Genomic DNA, 18,644 nt, shown 5'->3' on the forward strand with positions numbered 1-18,644 from the left:
CAGCAAGCCAAGGAAGAATATGGCATCTCATAGTAAGGAATGATAAAAGACATTGAGGGTTATAGTTAAGGTAAATGAGACTGCTCAGGCTTTTGTTATCTTTTGTTTGTTTTTCAACAGAGTTTTATTATGCCATCCTAACTGGTCTGAAACTGGCCACGTGGCAAGACTGGCCTTGAACTCACAGAGATAAGCCTGCCTCTGCCTCCACATCCAAGTGTAAGAATTATGGAGTGCACCACCACAAGGGGCCAGAAGTCTTCCTTTTTTATTTTTATTTATTTATTTTATTATTATTATTATTATTATTATTATTATTATTATTATTATTATTATTATTTTGGTTTTTCGAGACAGGGTTTCTCTGTGGTTTTGGAGCCTGTCCTGGAACTAGCTCTTGTAGACCAGGCTGGTCTCGAACTCACAGAGATCCGCCTTCCTCTGCCTCCCAAGTGCTGGGATTAAAGGCGTACGCCACCACCTCCTGGCCAGTCTTCCTTTTTTAATGGTAACATTTTCAGGTCTGTATGTAAGAGATACTTCTGAGCTTTAAAAGGTACATAGTTATAATTAAAAATAATTTTTTCCCACAGGGTAAGATTATGTAACCCAGGCTCACCCCAAACTCCTTAGTGCTGAGATTACAGGCATGTAGCTCTGCACTAACTAACTACATGACCTTTTGGTTAACTGAGCATATTAATTTTTAGGGTATGTACCGACCTTTGCTTTGCCCTAGGTACTCGGATTTTACCCGTGTTTTATTGCCACTGTTTTGGTGATGTAGGGACTTGAACCCAGGATTTTAAGTTCTCTACCTTTGAGTTATAACACCAGTCCGTATAAATTTTGAGGCAGGGTCTTCTCCAGCTGTCCACATGTCCACTCTTCCACTAGTACCTCAGGTCCTTATGCTCTGCTCTCATCATTGCTTTCTGTCACACTGACCACCTCCTGACTTGCCATATGACATTTTAAATTTTTGACTTGCGATATGTGTAAGGAAGGTCCCTAGGCCAGGGCTTGGATAGTGGAGATGCTGCATTCTGTCTTCATGTCTCACTTGGGGTTTGCTGTACCTCTCAATTGACAACTGAGAACAAGCCAACTATGGTCTACCTGCATGAGAGCTCTTCTGGGCCAGGACCTCAAAACCAAAACACTGAGAAAACAAGAACCCTGGTGCAAAAGATGAGTCATTGTATGATTCTACCTAACAGTGCTTTAATGTGTTGTTTAATTTGGCTCCATTTATTTATTTATTTTGGTGTTTGGCACCAGCAGTATCATGTGTACTCTATTGTGTTTGCTTCTTTCAGTATGCTTTTGAGATAGGACTGATGATATAAATTCCAGTGTTTCTACTACCCTGTAGGATTCCACTGTACAGTCGTCTTCTCCCAGGAATCAGTGCCTGGCTTTCCCCAACTACTAGCCGTTCTGAACCAAACTTCTATGGATGTTTTTATTTAAGATTTAGGTTTTTTTTGGGATAAATACCTAAAGGTGAAATTCCTTGGTCACCAGATAAATTCTTAGTTTTGTTTGCTTTTTAGTTATAAAATTTACTTTTTAAAAGTGGAGTGGAGCATGCCGCAGCATGCATCCTCATCCTGAAGTTTAATAGCCACTCAGATACTATGTTTAGCATTTTAAGGTTAAGCATATAAGCTTTAAAGGTGTTTATCTTACTTAGGTTTCTATTGCTGAGATAAAGCACCGTGACCAAAAAGCAAGTTGGGGGGGAAAAGATTTGACTTATACTTTCACATTGCTGTTCGTCATTGAAGGAAGTCAGGACAGAAACTCAAACAGGGCAGGAACTGAGGCAGAAGCCATGGAGGGGAACTGCTTACTGGCTTGCTTCTCATGGCTTTGCTCAATGTGTTTTCTTATAGAATGTGGTTTCTTATAGAACCAGGACCCACCATGGGCTGTGCCCTCCCCCGTTGATCACTTATTAAGAAAATGCATTCAGTTGGGTCTCATGGAGGCATTTCCTCAACTGAGGCTCCTTCCTCTGATGACTAGTTTGTGTCAAGTTGATACAAAACCTGTCAGTGCAGTGTGTGAAAAATACAACTGGTCTTGATTTGAGTCATTGCAAGTTTACAGAACTGTGTTTGCTGTGTGATTAAGATTTCTGGGATAGAGGGGTTTTGTTAATGGAACAAGTGCAGGAGTGAGAGTAAGCAAGGACCACTGTGCAGGTGCAGGGTGAGCTACTAGGTTGGTACTGAGCATGCCAGTGAAATAGCAGCAGACATTAAGAAAAGGCAGAAAACTGATTTGAGGTCAGCTATAAAGAACTTATTATACAAATCTATATTGTCTTCTAAGTTATTGTCAAATAATGGAAGTTTGGGGGTTTAGAGATAGACCTAATGTTTAGATTTTTAGTTCTTTGGAATTCAGATTGAAGGAGATAAATTACAAGTGGAGTCTATTTTGTGTTATATTCTACCTAGGTAAAATGAGGAGTATCCCTGAAACCGAGAGAGTGGGCATATGTGTAAGGAGCTTCTAAGGGAGAACATACCGCTGAGCTTTGCCTAGAGGAAAGCTCGGTTCCGGGGATAATTAAGCCATGTGGATGCTTTTCTCTGGCAGGGCCACTCTGTTGCTCTGCCTTGGCAGCACAGTGTCAGGTCATATGGTGACTGTGCAGAGCAGGCAGCTCCTCCAGTGCCCTAGGGCTCCTTGCCAGAGCATGGAAGGAAGCTATTCAGGTTCTGTAGTGACAGAGTCACCAAATAAAAAGTAAGCAGTCTCGTGAGTGTAAGGTTAAACTGTCTAGGAATTTAGGTCCTATTAAAACAATGTGAACCAATTTTCAAAATGTAAAATCATGACCTTTTAACTAGACACATTTTAGGCAGATGCTCTGTGGTTTGCTATTTAGCCCTCTTATAGTTCCTTTTTAGAGGACAGTCTTTCTGTATGCCCACACTTAACTCAGACTGCTGTGGTCAAGTGGTTCTCTTGAGACAACAGACATACACCACTATGACCAGCTTAGCCTTCTAACATTTTGTTCATAGCATAAAATTACTGTCTCAAAACTTTTGATACGATTTGCCATAAACTTTCCCCTTAAACATGTAATCACTGATTCCATAGAAATGAAAAGCAGTCACTATAGCATGTTTAAATATTAAATACCATACGGTAAAATAGCCAACTTTTTGGGGATTTAAGGGTTTTATAAAAGAATAAAAAACGGCTGTGCCTTCTATGTTTTAAAATTATTTTAAACAATTTATTATTTTACATCATCTAACTACAAGTTTTTCTTTTTCTCCTTTTTAAATGTGTGTATTATTTAAACTAAATTGGCTGGCCTGGAGAGAAAGCAAATTAAAAGACAGCATAGGGATTCTGTGGATAGTGGCCCGAAAGATCCATGACAACCCTTCTTATTTCATATTTAGCTGTGAGAACAACAGTGGCTAGAAGCTTAGCATGACCATGTTTGCAATGATTAAAAGACTAATTCTTTTGTAAGTGTTTAGAATTACACTTACTGACTGGGAGGCTATGGTAAGATTTGTTTTATATATAGTTCTAAAGAACATTGCTGTCTTTGAATAAATGTAGTTGTAGCCTTTCTTAGTTTGCCTCATTGAAGAACACGGGAAAGATGTGCTGTGTGCTAAACAAAGCAACTCCAGAAACTTTGCCAATGAGACTCAGCTTCATTAGGGGGTGTTTAGGAAATCAGGCTTAATGAGGAGTTGATGGGAGCAAACTTGAGTAATGAGTCTTATTATGTTAGATTTTGGTAAAGCTCCAACTATGCTGGCAGTTAGAACACAATGAATATAAAAGTTGCAAACAAACCTATTGGTGCCATAGAGCTGTAGCTGTGAACACAGACCCATAGGGTGCTCGTTGTTCTAAAAGGCAGAGGGAAGGCTGAAACAGGAGGAGGGAACACTTACTTGAGTTTTTAGATAATCTGCTGAACATCCTATTGTATGCAATATTTTGTAGATACTTAAATGTAATACATATTCATCTTTATTAACAGATATTCCATATTAGATAGACATTAAGGATTTACTCAAATATGTACATGGAAAAAATACTTTTAGTAGTGAAATTTTCAGTTTTCAGTTCTGACTTGTATAGGCAAAGATACTAGTGACAGATGATTTCATTTATTATTTGCTTTACTTTGTGTCTTTTGTGCCAGTCTGTGTAATTTGTAGTGTTAAGTGTAGTGATATGACGAGCAGGCCTGCTTTTCGTCCAGCCAGGCTCCCACATGACTAGCTTAGCCCCGGAAATAACAACACACAAATTGTATTCATTTAAACACTGCCTGGTCCATTATATCTAGCCTCTTCTTGGCTAACTCTCATATCTTGCTTTAACCCACATCTAGTAATCTGTGTATCGCCACGGGGTCATGGCTTACTGGGAAGATTCTAACCCACGTCCATCTCGGGCCAGAGCTTCATGGCAGTTGCCTGACTTTGCTTTCTTTCTCCCAGCATTCTGTTCTGTCTTCCCCGCCTACCTATGTTCCGACCTATCAGGCCAAGCAGTTTTCTGTATTAATTAACCAATGAAACAACAGATAGATAGAAGACCCTCCTATATCAGTTAAGGATCTGTACATTTCCAAAATAACTCAGCTTCAGTCACCAGATTATTTTATTCAGTAATGTTCCTGATCGTTGCTACCTTTTCTGAGAACTAAAATGCTAGCGAAGTGTGTGAAGTACTATTTACATAAGATCCTAACTAACTTATCACGAGGAGGCCTGGCTCTGTTATTTTTACTATTATTAGGGGGTAGTTATTTAATTGTGTTTGGTAGTTTAACAAGGTTAATTAGGTGTAATTGCATATCTAAAATATAACTTGATAATATGAAGAGAAAGAAATTCTGCTTTTAATTTTTTTTTTTAAATTTGTATTTGTTTTTTGCCCTAGAGGTATTTAAAGTACTACGTATCAAAGTTCCTCCAGTGCACTTTTGTTTCCCTGAGTTGATTGTACTGCTTCTTTTTTTTTTAGGGAAAGTACAAGTTCAGAGTTCAGACATACAAGTTGGAGACCTCATCATAGTGGAAAAGGTTGATGCATTTTAATATACTTTACATCTGTATATACATCAGTCATTAACATTAGCTTAATTACAAGTCATTTGTATTTTGAAGGAACTGTTGAGATATTTTAATTCTTAATGTGTGTTTGTAAGAATTGATGTATTTTAATATAATTAATTATTTACATTTTCTGTTTTGTTAAAGTGTATTTTAATGTCTTTAGATAAAGCCATGTTTTTAAATGTAAGACCTGTGTTAATTGCTTAATGTATCCCATTTGTCTTAAGAATTATGTTCATATGTTAATAATTTTCTATCAGTTTTCAGAATGTACTTGTCCAGATGGCTATATTAGACAAAATTATTGGCTGTAATTCCTTTGGTTTAAAATTGTAAAGAGATAAAGTGAATGAAGGCTAAAAAGCATTAGAAAAATAGTTTAGGCCATGCTGAGAAGAAGCCATGCTCTAATAAAAGCATATCAGGCATGGAGAGTGAATGGATGGGCAGTATACAGGTCAGGGCTTTCTCTTGGGGTGCTGACCCTGCCTGTCTGTGACATGTAAAGGCCTGTGCGCTGCTGTGTCTCTCTGTAAAAGATTCTTCCTGTTGTGCTGTCTCTGCCTTGTTCTTGATGTGTTGTGAGTGCTCTGCACACTACCTGGTGTGTGATGTCAGTGTGTGGGTGTGTCTTCTCTGGATATATCCTTACTTTGCCATCTATATTCTTGGGGAATTCTTTACTGACTTTTAAAGTCTCTCTGGCATATTCCCATTGGACTTCCTCCAGAGCTGTCTACAGTCTTTGGTGTTGGCCTGCATCTCCACTGCCTGGGGCTGAGGGTGTCTTCTTCCCATAGAAACCATCTTCTTGTTGCTCTATTCTGTATATAGGCGATGTGGTTTGATTTTACAAAGTGGAACAATGCTTAGTATGCACAGGGTACTAACACAAACATCTGTAGTATTTCATTGTATAAATGCTGGAAATTACTAGCCTTGTATCCATTCAATTTTTGGAAAATTTCTGCTTTATGTATTTTTCTTATGCGGTTGAACTATTTCAGTGATCATTCTTGTATCTTTGCACACTTCTGTAAGGTAGATTCTGACAAAGGTGCAGGACTCATATCTTAAGCATATAGATTTTGTTAAGTGTTTGCTTCTTGGCATAGGCTAGATGTCTGCTGTGTTGATTAAAACACAGTTTCGCCTTGTTTTTTTTTTTTTTTGGTGCTGAGTAGTGAACCAAGGGCCTCCATTATGCCAAGAATGTATTCTGCCACTGAGCCCTTTATTGCAATTTAAGTATTATATCTTACATTTAGAAGGGGAGGACGCTGTTACAAGTAAGGGAAATGGCTGAAAAGGTTAGTGACTGTTCAGAATGTAGGACTCATAGGGAATTTTAAGCTATCATGAGTAGAGTTGATATTTTTGAAGTCAGATTAGATTAAGTACAATGTTTTTATGCCACATTTAGTATATGGAAGAGCTTCATGCCTGTGTTGAGCGTTGTACTTGGGCCTGGGGGTGTGGCACTTGTGTTCAGGCTTTGCCTAGGTTGATTCCTTGTATCACATGCAAACAGCAACAGAAAGGACAATAAAAGCAGTTTTAAGGCTTGGTCCATACGAGAATTTAAGTAAAGAGTGAAGTGAATTCACTTTACTGTTTAGTCCTAATTACTTGATCTAAGTATTTTTCTTAAAATAATGTCATAACAGTACATTCATAATACTGAAGGTTTGAGTGTTGCCACTGATCATGAAGTCTGCTTCTTTATGTGTAAGCTTTTAGGTTTAAGTAATTAGCTTGGTGCTGGGGACCTTGTACGTGCTGGGCAGTACTCTGCCACTAAGCTCCCTTAGACTCCCCCTGTGTCTGATGGTCTGTGCTGCTTTGATAATGGTACTGAACAGCTCGGTCATCCTCCAGTGCATTAACTTACATGCCTGGCAGTGTGTGTCTTGGGTGGAAAACTACAAGTTCTAACATTTCTAAGTTGTCCCCAGTATTAAAGGGCTAACTTTTTAAAGAAACTGTTTACAGGAGTTCGCTGTTCTTTTCCCCTCCCCTTTCCCCAGGAAGCAACGTTTTGTTTTCAAAGTAAGCCTTATATGATAGCAATTGTATTGCCTATTCTCGTTTGTTTGTTTGTTTGTCAGTGTTATCTTCTGGTGATGTGCTCTTTGGTGTTGACCTGGAGCAGCCACTGCCCATTTTCCAGGGCGTTTGGAATGAGGAGGATGCAGTTGTTATGTGACATCACCATTGTGGAGTGTTATTTATGGTTAAGATGCTGTGGAGATTATATTTAAGCTTTTCTAGACAAGAGAAGTCTGAATGCCATGTATATGGCTTGCTATTGTTTAACAAAACATCTGAATGTGAATTAAAATGTTAACTTTTATGTAAAATTATGAATAATAGCTATTTTAGTAGAATTTTACTTAATATTTTGTCTTTTTAGTAACTATTTCTTCTCTGTAATAGTATTATGTTAATGTACATCTTCAAATAACAATTAGTATATTACTTTTTTGCAGAACCAAAGAATTCCATCAGATATGGTATTTCTTAGGACTTCAGAGAAAGCAGGTAACTTTTAATGTTTTCTTTTACATTGCTGAAGTTCTCTCTCTCTCTCTCTCTCTCTCTCTCTCTCTCTCTCTCTCTCTCTTTTGACAGGATATTACCATTTAGCTATGTCTGATCTGGACACCAAGCTGACCTTGAACTCACAGAAGTCTGCTTGCCTCTGCCTTTCAAGTGCTAAGATTAAAGACATGCACCACCATGCTTTTTGCTAGATTTCTTTGTTTTAAAAAGTAAAAGCAAGACTTCTGCCTAGAAAACTTATTTTTTATTATTTCAAATTAATTTCCAAATGACATTTAATTGTTGCTATTTTAAATAATCTGACTTTAGTGTTTAATAATTGCTTGAAAAGTTATCTGAGTAGATTTTCTTTCATAATAGTTTTGAGAACCTAATTACTTCAATAACAGTGTAACTCAAAATTTGATTGCTATTTTACATTTTCAGTTTTACTTAATTTCACATATTGTTATTTTCCATTTGTTTTGTACACAGTAGTAATTGTGTGTTTGCTGCAGAAGAGACCAGCATCTAGTTGTGGATTCCTGCCCTGTAGTTATGGGTATTTGCCATGGCCAGTTCATGGTCTGTGTGTGTGCTAGCACACAGATTGCCCCAGGGTAATATCCTATTCTCTAGGCACTGTCTCATAGTGGAAAGCACTCTGTGTACAGGCATAGACATTTGGGCCTCTGGGAGTTGCCGTGGGCTTTGTGGGAAAAGCAATATTTAGGACCTGAGCTTTCAACTGGAAACCTCATGTGACTAAGTAGAAAAGCCAGGGAATCTCTGTCAGGGTCTCTTTGGCCATTTGCTAATGACTGGCTTAGGAATTCCATCACAGCTACCCCAGCGACTTCTTTGCATTCTCCAGATGCGCTGATTTCTTGCTATAGACATTTTTCTATGCCCCCAGTCCCACTCTCACCCCACCCCAGCCTTCATCTGTGAGCTCGTGTAATTAGTTATTCTCCTATTTTTCCTGTGCGATGTCTTAGTTACTTTCTTTGCTGTGATAAAGCACCATGGCCACGGCAACTTTGAGAAGGAAGAATTTATGTAGGTCTTCAGTTCTTGAGGGCTAATAGTCTGTAATTGTAGCAGGCATAGCTGCAAGCAGAAGGCATAGTGCCTGTATGAGAAGCTGAGGGCTCCTACCTTGAACAGAAGCAAGAAGCAAAGTGGGGTAGGAGTACCTCAAAGCCTAACTCTAGTGACATATGTCTACCAGCAAAGCCACAGTTCCCAAATATCACTACCAACCAAGGACCAAGTGTTTAAATACATGAATCTATGAGGGCTATTTTAATGCAAGCTGCCATAGGGGATAGCAAGGAGCTTGTTCTTATCACCTCCAGCATAATTTTTTTTTCTCAGAGTTCTGTTGCAGATGCATTCATTTAAAACTCTGTGCTTTGAGAGGGGGTCCTCATATTCCTTTAATAATCATTGTCCACTGGTTATTTTTTGGGTCATTTGGGAGAGTCATGACTGATAACTTAAAGGATATAATGAAATAGAATTGGTCAGCCTCTGCTTTTTGTTTGGGGCCTTTAATCCATTTCTATATAGTATAATTATTGAAAAGGTAGTATTTACATCTATCACTTGCAACTAGTGTTTTCATTGTTGATATAGAGAAGTAGATTTTCAAAGGGTTTATCTGTACCTTCATTCCTATTGATAATAGCTATTTTCTTAGGCTCTCTAATAGCATACATGTAGTATAATAGGTAACTGTGGTAGTTTGAATGAAAATGGCTCCCATAGGCTCCTGTGTTTGAATGCTTGTTCTGCGTTGTTCTACCAAATGCTGTTCTATCAAACAGTTGGTAGAACTGTTTGAGAGGGATTAGGAGGTGTGGCCTTGGTGAAGGAGTTGCATCACTGGGAATGGATTTTGAGCTTTTAAAAAGCCCATGCCACTCCTAGTAAGCCTCTCTCTTTCTGCTTCGTGGTTGATACTCAGCATGTTAGCTCTCAGCTCCTTCTCCAGCACTGTGCTTCTCTGCTTGCAGCCACATTCCCTGACATTGTGGTCATGGACTCACCATCTAAAACTACAAGCAAGCTTTCTAACTAACACTTCCTTTTATGAGGCACTTTCGTCCCTATGTTTTGTTGTGGCAGTAGAAATGTAAGACAGTAAACTGAACAGCTGTGTTTGAGAGGTACTTTTACATTGAATGATTGTGGTAAAACCAAAAATAGTTGGGTCTGGTGGCTCCCAGCTTTAGTCTCATCACTTAGGAGGCTGAAGCAGGGATACTGAGATGCCATGAGGTCTGCTCCCTGTGTTCTGAGTTCCAGATTACTGCACTGCAGAGTCAGACACTGTTTAATATGAAACAAGCAAGACAGAAAAAAATAATATTCCAAATGCAAACAAGGAAAAGAGTATACAGATTTTGTTGGGGAGTAAATGATGAACAGCATGCAGTACTGTAAAGTTGGGAGATGTTATAAATACTGATTTATTTTCAGAGGAGGTATGTGAGGGCTGAAGACTGAGAACACAATTTTATTTATTTATTTATTTATTTATTTATTTATTTATTTATTGTGTATACAATATTCTGTCTGTATGCCTGAAGGCCAGAAGAGGGCGCCAGACCTCTTTGCAGATGGTTGTGAGCCACCATGTGGTTGCTGGGAATTGAACTCAGGACCTTTGGAAGAGCAGGCAATGCTCTTAACCACTGAGCCATCTCTCCAGCCAATTTTTAAAATTATGAAATTCCTAATAGTTTTGGAAATTATCCAGTTTCCTCGTCATTTTTCACTGCAACATTGCATGGCCTTAGAAGTCACCAGAGAATAAATGGAACACCAGTGGGTTAGCAGATGAGATATTCTATGGTAACCTCAGATAGGGGGCAGTCCAATTGAAGACCATTTCTTCAGTCTCGCCCTGTGTCCCTTGAGAATACTGATTTTTTTGTCTCAGAAAAATGTACACAGTATATACATGGTTACTACATTCGTATTATTTACATACATAATACTGCGTGGGTACTAGTGGATTTGAGTTTAGGACCTCTGTGTAGCTGAGGTCTGACTTAACCTATTCTGGTTCTATTATAACCTTCCGTTTGTCAAATTTAAACATTACTACCCATTCATATGCAGATATTAAGAAGTCAGATTGCTTTTAATTGAGTCCTCCTTTATAGAATGGATCAAATGGCTTCCAAATTTGATTCTGGATTCTTAGTTTCAGAAACTCTTGGGTAATTTTTGCGCTCTGCTTTTAACTGTAAAACAATCAGAATGTACCGTGTACATTCAGCTAATCTTGCTTAAACATTTGGTTGTGTATCACCTTTAGACCAGCAACTTCCAACCTTCCTTAGCAACCACAGTCAAGCCTTCTTCTCTTTGTTTCCAATATCCTACTTTTGCTTGCTGGTTCTTCATGTTGTGATGGCTCCTCACTGGGTTCCTGTAACACTCATGACCATCTCTCCTTCCTCTGGATTAGACCTCACGAGGGCAATTATATTTTACACTGTCTTGCAACTCTTTTTTCTGGGGTGTGGAGGGGCATTTTACATGGAGGTCAGCAAAATGTACTTGTCTTTTGTGTGGTTTTAAGTAATTACTTAAAGTTTCACTGTTGTCTAGTTATTTTCAGAAAATAAACATATTCAGGATTTTTGTTTTATTTACTAACACTATTTTTTTTGCTTTTCAATTTTAGCTTTAAAAAATTATTTATAGCATGTCATTTTTTATAATAAAATTCTAAACTTTTGTCAGTGTACAAGTCCTAAGTAACATTGTAGTTTAGAGCTGGACATTAGCATCCGGGTGCTTGTCAATATAGCATGGTAAGTCAATCTGTGGCATTGTATTGACTGAGTATTAATAAGAGTATTCTATTGAGCCATGACTGGATTGTTTAGAATGTAAATGGAGCTGTTGATGGATCTGGTGACTGATGACTTAAATTCCAATTAATCAATTGTTCCATCAGTTTCTTAATTCAGATCAAATATCTCCTGAGTGCACATAGTTCTTCTAGTGGTGTTAGCAGAAATGAATGCTTTAGAACTAATTTTCATCAATCTCTTATAAATGTCAATATCTTTTTCACTTGTATCTAAGTGATAACGTTATAGTTTACGTGTTTAGAACACAACACAGCACCTCAGCTGTCACTTGTTAGTGGGATGATAGTAGGCAAGTGGCACTGTTCTCATCCACATTATCTCTATAGAAAGATATATCTTGCCACCAGTTTAAAAATTTCATGCAGCCATTAAGTCATATAAATATTTAAAAATCAAGTTTAATGGCCAAAGATCTGATATTATAAATTCAAAGTCAACGTCTATTTTTCTTTCATAGGGCATATACTCTAGCTTTTCCCTTTCAGAGCTGTTGGATATGTGAGCTGTTGCAAGTTGCCAATGATGCCTCAGGATGGCTTGTTAGTGCTGTGACAGCTTCAGCTATCACAGGGTCCCCTCACTTTATCATCCCTTCATGTAGCTCTTAATGTGACACATACACTAGGTGATCTTAATTCGAGGTCATTAAACTGTCCTTTCCTGTCAACTCTTGTCAATTATACAAAATGAGATCAAGTATTCATAAGAAGTCTGTAATAGGATCTAAGCAGACCAGTTTAATAATTCAGTTTTACTGAGCTTTAACTAGTATCGGTTATAGCTAGTGCTTTCTGTTATGTTGCCCCTGGTAAGACGGGAAGACAGACCATCCCAGCTATACTTTCTGTTATGTTGCTCCTGGTAAGACGGGAAGACGGACCATCCCAGCTATACTTTCTGTTATGTTGCTCTTGGTAAGACGGGAAGACAGACCATCCCAGCTGCACTCCAGATTTTGTTGTAGTGCTTCCTCTATTGCCTCTGTTTCTTTTTTCTTTTTTCTTTTTTTTTTTCGAGACAGGGTTTCTCTGTGGTTAATGTGTAGCCCAGGTTGGCCTCGAACTCGTCATCCTTCTGCCTCTGCCTCCTTCAGCAAATCCTACCGGCGTGCGCCACCACAACCGGCAAAAGTGTAGTCCAGGCTGGCCTCGAAACTCCAGATCCACCTGCCTCTGCCTCCTTCAGCAAATCTGCACCTCTGTTTCTTGAAGTTAGTAGTTTTTGGTCTTCTTAGGTAATTTCCCTTTAAAATGTGAAAACAGTCTCTGCTTATTTAACAGGCACAAACCTTTTATCTTTAAAGGACTTAGAGTGCAGGCTTATTGTGTTTATAGTATTTGCTGTGTTGCTTTCGCTTTTGTGCTAGTATTGGAAGACATTTCAGAGCATCTCATCTGTTCCTATATAAATTTTGGAAAACAAGGTTTTAACAGTGGACAGGCAGAAAATAGAATCTTGTCCATTGAAGTTTGATTTACTCTTTCATCAGAATGCATATAGTCACATGTCAGATGGAAAAAAAACCTCAGTTTTGAGTAAACATTTAACTTTAGAGTTACCTGCATTTTTTTTACTGCTCTTTAGCTTTTCTATTCAGCATGTGAAGAATGTTTTCCTTTTCATAATCCTTTTGACAGTGTACAACAGTTTGTTAAATTCAATTGTGCTTATCTTCCAGAGTGCATATACTCAAGTGAAAGTCCCTTAATGTAACTTCAGCTGATAAAGCAAATAGACAAAAATCTTCTTGTCATGCTCCAGAGTAGGTTCTGACCTCAGAGTCCCAGAGTCCTTGTCACAGTGATAGTGCTCACGCTTGGGTCATTAGAGGGAATAGTGTAGTGATGAGTTGACGGAACTGGGCAGTTTAGATGCTGGGCTGCTGACAGCTTTGGCTGAGATGCTTTAGCTCAACAACAGCAAAATGAACATTATAGAGTAGGGGCTTGGTACAGGTACCGTTCCTTTTCTGGCAGTCAAGGAGAAACATGGTAATTATATGTATGGACTTGCATCTCTTTTCATTTCAAATGATTGCATAGAAAGGGTTATTGGATGCAGCTATGTGAAGATACAGTCTTACCTACTTTTGTCTTTTCAGATTTGAGAAATAGTAAAAGTAATGAACAATCAGTTATAAGTTCATATAACATACATTCTTTGCAGACTTCAGGAAAATTATTCTATAAGTTTTACAATATATTTCTCATTTCAAAGATATTTTTATCATTGTGCAGATGAAGAAAAAAGAAAAACTGTAACTATAACCTTACATGGCACAACAGTTAGGTGTTGTCAGAATAGTGTTTGGCTCTAGGTTGTCTAATTCTTACTTCTGCATTGTGCTACACTTAAGTTTTGTTTCGAGGGTCTATTGTGGTTGATCCTTCATTACAACTTGACAGAATTTCGATCACCTCAGATTGGTGAGGGATACCACTGAGTGCACCTGTGAGAGCATTTCCATTGAGGGCTGACAGAGTGAGGAAGACCTACGCTGAATGACAGTGATATCTCACAGATCTCTCCCCCCAAAGGGAAAAAGTAGAAAACATATCGAGCATTATCACTTTTCTTTGACAAGCACTTGTCCTTGGTCATATGACTAGTTGTCTTCTGCCATAATGATTTGCTGTCCTTTGGACATAAGACTTGGTGACCATGGATTATATGTGATGAAAGCGCGAGTCAACATACACCTTTCTCCCTGTGGTTGTGACAGGCATTGTTTCACAACATGAGAGCAGTTACTGAAATAGGGGTACCCTTCTGCATTGTAGCTTCCTGAAAATACCCGTATTTTAGAGACTGGGTTCCTGGAGCAACTACAGCACATGATCTTGTGGAAACCAAGTGTCTCCTAACGCTACCAAGTGTAAACCAGTGTAGGGCTCTGGTTCTCGCTCAAGAGAACCCCTGTGCTAACCTTAAATGCTCACCTTAAATGCTCAGTTATATATCTCTTGAGAGTAATGGCTTCAGTGTTTTTCAAACCCTTTTCCCATAGAGAATCAACTGAGTCATACCTTCCCTCCTGCCCCCCAGATCTACGGTAGGCCCCTGTAGACAGGAATCAAGCAACTCTCCAGGCACCTGCAACTCCCACTCTCAGACTAACACAAAGGCCCTAACTAGGAGGATCTGGCCTGTGTCTCTTTTCCCTCAGACCCATGTTGCAGATGCCCTGTCGAAGTAGACTTGGGCTAGATCACTTGACTAACTTTTTGCTGCCAGCTCCTCATCATATCCAGGAGTTCTGTTTCAGGCTCACAATTCTATCACCCTAGTGAGGTTCACAAGATGAAGGAAATTAGTGAAGGTACTGCTCTTCCAAGTGTCTTAGTCAGTGTCCTATTGCTATGAAGAGACACCAGAACTGTAGCTACTCTTAGAAAGGACAGAATTTAATTGGGGCTCACTTACAGTTCAGAGGTTAGTCCATTGTTATCATGATGGGGAGCAGGGTGACACTCAAGCAGTCATGGTGCTGGAGAAGTAGCTTCAGAGTTCTACATCCAGATCCATAGACAGCAGGAAGAGAGAGAGAGAGAGCCGCTGGACCTGACTTGAGCATTTGAAACCCCAAAGCCCACCCCCAGTGACACACGACCTCCAACAAGGCAATGCCTACTCCAACGAGACCACACCTCTGGTGTGGGAAGTCCTTCTGTCTATGTGTTGCTTTTATTGGTTAATGAATAAAGAAACTCCTTTGGCACAGTATTACAAATAATATAGTTTCTGTGTGATTATTTCAGAACTGAGCAGCTGAGAACAAATGAGCAGCCTCTGACAACATACCTCCTAATCCCTATGAAGTTGCATCATTCCCTAGTGACCAAGCATTCAAATCTATGAGCCTGTAGGGGCCATTCTTATTCAAACAACTGTACTAAATATTCTGTAGAGTCACTTGGAGAGCAAGCGTTCTGCAGGTCCAGAGAAGTGGCCCAGAACATCTACTCAGAGGAAGAAACAGATACTGAGGACAAGATCTTTGTACCTTTACCAGACAACTAGAGAAGAGCCTGGCAAGGTTCATGCCTAACAGGCCTTGTTAGAAATACTGGAGAGCTTGGTGGCTAACTTTTTAAAGGTGGCAGCATGTTCAAAAACTTCTAAGGTAGTTCCTCGATCATGCTCTTTCTGCGTGCTTGTGCTTGGCTCCTAGGAGCCATGAAAAGGAACTGGGACACACTCTAAAGATCCTCCCAAAAGCCAATAGCCCAGGGAACACTGAAAATGTAGGATGCTTGAGACTTTGTAAAATAACAGTGATGGCATTCTGTGAAACTTAGAGTGTAGCAGCTCATTCTCCTCTCCCCACACTCAAGCTCCTTGTCTTGAAGCGTTGAAGTAAAGGACACGCCACTCTCTTCGTAGGGACCTACCTCAAAACCAGTGAATCCTAAGGACAGAAGCCTGTACTTGGGTTTTATTACAACTGCAACTGAACAGGAAAGGTAGACATCACTGCCTGTATCCTCCATTGCTGCAGCACTGGGCATTGGCTAAATGGCTCCAGCCTCAGGGCAGAACAGAAGCTATCCTTGGTGCCTCTGGACCAAAGGCTGACATGTTTGGAGTGTAAGATGGGCTCAGAATACTAGCAAATGGTATTGGTGGAGTATAGACCAGGCCTTCAGCAGATGAGTTGGTAAGGGAGGAAACAGATGGGGCCTGAAAATTAACAGTGACTTTGATACCATGTTGAAAAGAGCACCCAGGAGGCAGAGATGTCAGTAGTGTTCCTTTAGGAGCCAGGGAGGGCGCTGATGGGGACAGGTAGATCCGTCTACATAGATGGAGGGTCTTCTCAGGACTCTCAGTTGTTTACAAGGTGTGTACCTTTTCATATAGGTGCATAATATGTATGGAGTATAACAAGTTTTGTGGGTTTTTTAACTTTCATTTTATAATTAAAGCTTATAAGTGACTTGAAAGAATTCTCTCTGATTTAAGTATGAATTTGATGATTCTTTGTTTTGCTTTTTGTGGTGTGGGAATTAAATCAAAGGCCTTTCACATACTGGACAAGTGCAGTGCAAGTTATCTACATTCCCAGCCCTGAGTTTATGTTTCATGTACTTCCAAATTTTATTGTTTAAGAATTGCTTATTACAAGCTTATTGTAATTTGTTCTTTAATTTTTGTAAAGCATGCATGATTTCCAAATGAACATTGTAAGGTACGATCAGGAAGGTTCTAGTTTCTGTTCTATTCCTTCCTCTGTTCCTTTCTTCCCTATATAGGTATATTTCACATATCTGTGTTTGTACATGTGTGTAACAATGCCTTTATATAGATATACATATGGTATGTTTGTACATAGAGCACAGAAGCACATGTATGATATATAGCAAATATCTATGTATGTACAAGACTGCATTGAATACATCCAAAAGATATGCGCTCACAGAAAGAGGCACAAGAAGATGCAGGTATGCATACTTGTAGTTATATAACAGCACATGGAGATATGAGCAGAAAACTAATATGCACTACCCTCTTTTGTTCCCTCCCTTCTTTTACTCCCTCCCCACTTCATGTCAGTGTTTATCAACTTCCTTTTCAAGCAAACAGTTACTACTGCAAGACTACCCCACTTTAAAAATGTTGATTGCACATCCATTACCTTCTGCTGTTCTTAAACATAATGTTTCAATTTTTCCCCCCTGAACTGGGTGTCCTATAGCCCAAACATTCCTCAAACTCTCTTTATAGCTGAGAACATCCTTGAATTCCTCTTGACTCTACCTTCCAAGTGCTGACATTGCAAGTGTGTGCCCTCATGCCTCAAACAAGTCTCTCTCTCTGTCTCTGCATGTGTGTACACCATATTTTTTCCACTTAACAATGTGTCCTATGGCTCTTTTCATAATGTTGAGCTCTTTGCTCTTGTTCTCTTTTAATTGCTGCCTCAGCTGTTTTAGTCCACTAGTTCTCTAATCCCTGTGCCAATCTATCGTTATTGTAAACACTGTTGCAGCGAATGATCTGTGTGTATCGTTTAGTGCATTTGTGTTTGCTTTTATCTCTAGATCAATTCTGAGAAAAGGGATGGTGAATATGGTCTGGGGGTAATTAGATTCTTGTGATTCAAATTTTTCCCCTTCTGAAATTTGATGGGTTTCTTATTACGTATTAGTACTTACCTGGGTATTAGCATTTTAGTTGTGCTTATATTACTGAATGTTATGTTGGTCAATTAACATTTTATTACCAAGGTAATGTCAGACTCAGATATTTTTGTATGTATCTTATTATGTTGTCATCATCAAAACTTAGATTAAAAGTAAATGATCAGGATAGCTTTCTAAAACAAAATAGCTGATATTAGACCTTAACAGGCACAAGCAGGGTTGTAGCTCAATGTTAGGGAACTTGTCTAGCATGCTCAAGCATGGGTTTGAGCCATAGCACCATGCAGAACACAGACAGATACTGTCACTACCACTTCCAACAAAAACAAGGGCACCAAACAGGACATAAGTAATTAAAAATTAGATTGATGGCTGTCTTTTTACAGATTTGTTCTTTGAACCAAATGATATCATCTGAAATGAGGGCTTTTAAAGCTGTTTCTTCTTTGGGCTATTTAGATGAATCATTTTCTTGTTCCTATTGTATTGACATCTGCTTGAAAACATAACTCAGTAGAACTTTTCTCCAGTGCAGTTCCAGATGGTGACATGTTCTTCTCTACCTCCAAGGTTCATGCTTTATCCGCACGGACCAGCTAGATGGTGAGACCGACTGGAAGCTGAAGGTGGCGGTGAGCTGCACACAACGGCTACCAGCCCTAGGGGTGAGCACCACTGGGCACTGTTCTCGTTCGTTCTCTCTCTCTCTCTCTCTCTCTCTCTCTCTCTCTCTCTCTCTCTCTCTCTCTCTCTCTCTCTGTGTGTGTGTCTTTTGTCTCTCTTTCTCGGCCTGTGTCTCTATCTCTTTCTTGCTCTCTTTCTTTTGAAGTGATTTCTAGGTGGTAAGGGAAGTTTCTGTGTCATTTTCTTTTTCCTCAAGGTCATTAAAGATGATGTGGTTCCAGGTTGATAGACTGTTTCAGATGGTTTTGGATGTCCTGTTGATTTGA

At 39.2% G+C, this 18,644-nt stretch overlaps 1 protein-coding gene across 3 annotated transcripts in view; it reads left to right on the plus strand.

Annotated features, from left to right (window-relative positions):
* The window catches only part of Atp9b (ATPase phospholipid transporting 9B (putative)), a 196,040-nt gene that overhangs the window by 50,785 nt on the left and 126,611 nt on the right, over window positions 1-18,644 (plus strand). For all 3 annotated transcript variants that reach the window (XM_057788553.1, XM_057788554.1, XM_057788555.1), the window contains exons 6-8: window positions 5,026-5,084; window positions 7,607-7,658; window positions 18,265-18,359. In XM_057788553.1, the coding sequence (XP_057644536.1) occupies window positions 5,026-5,084; window positions 7,607-7,658; window positions 18,265-18,359 (206 nt within the window). The remainder of the gene's footprint in view (window positions 1-5,025; window positions 5,085-7,606; window positions 7,659-18,264; window positions 18,360-18,644) is intronic.

The sequence above is a fragment of the Chionomys nivalis genome, chromosome 14 (genome assembly GCF_950005125.1).
Source record: "Chionomys nivalis chromosome 14, mChiNiv1.1, whole genome shotgun sequence".
NCBI lineage: Eukaryota > Metazoa > Chordata > Mammalia > Rodentia > Cricetidae > Chionomys > Chionomys nivalis.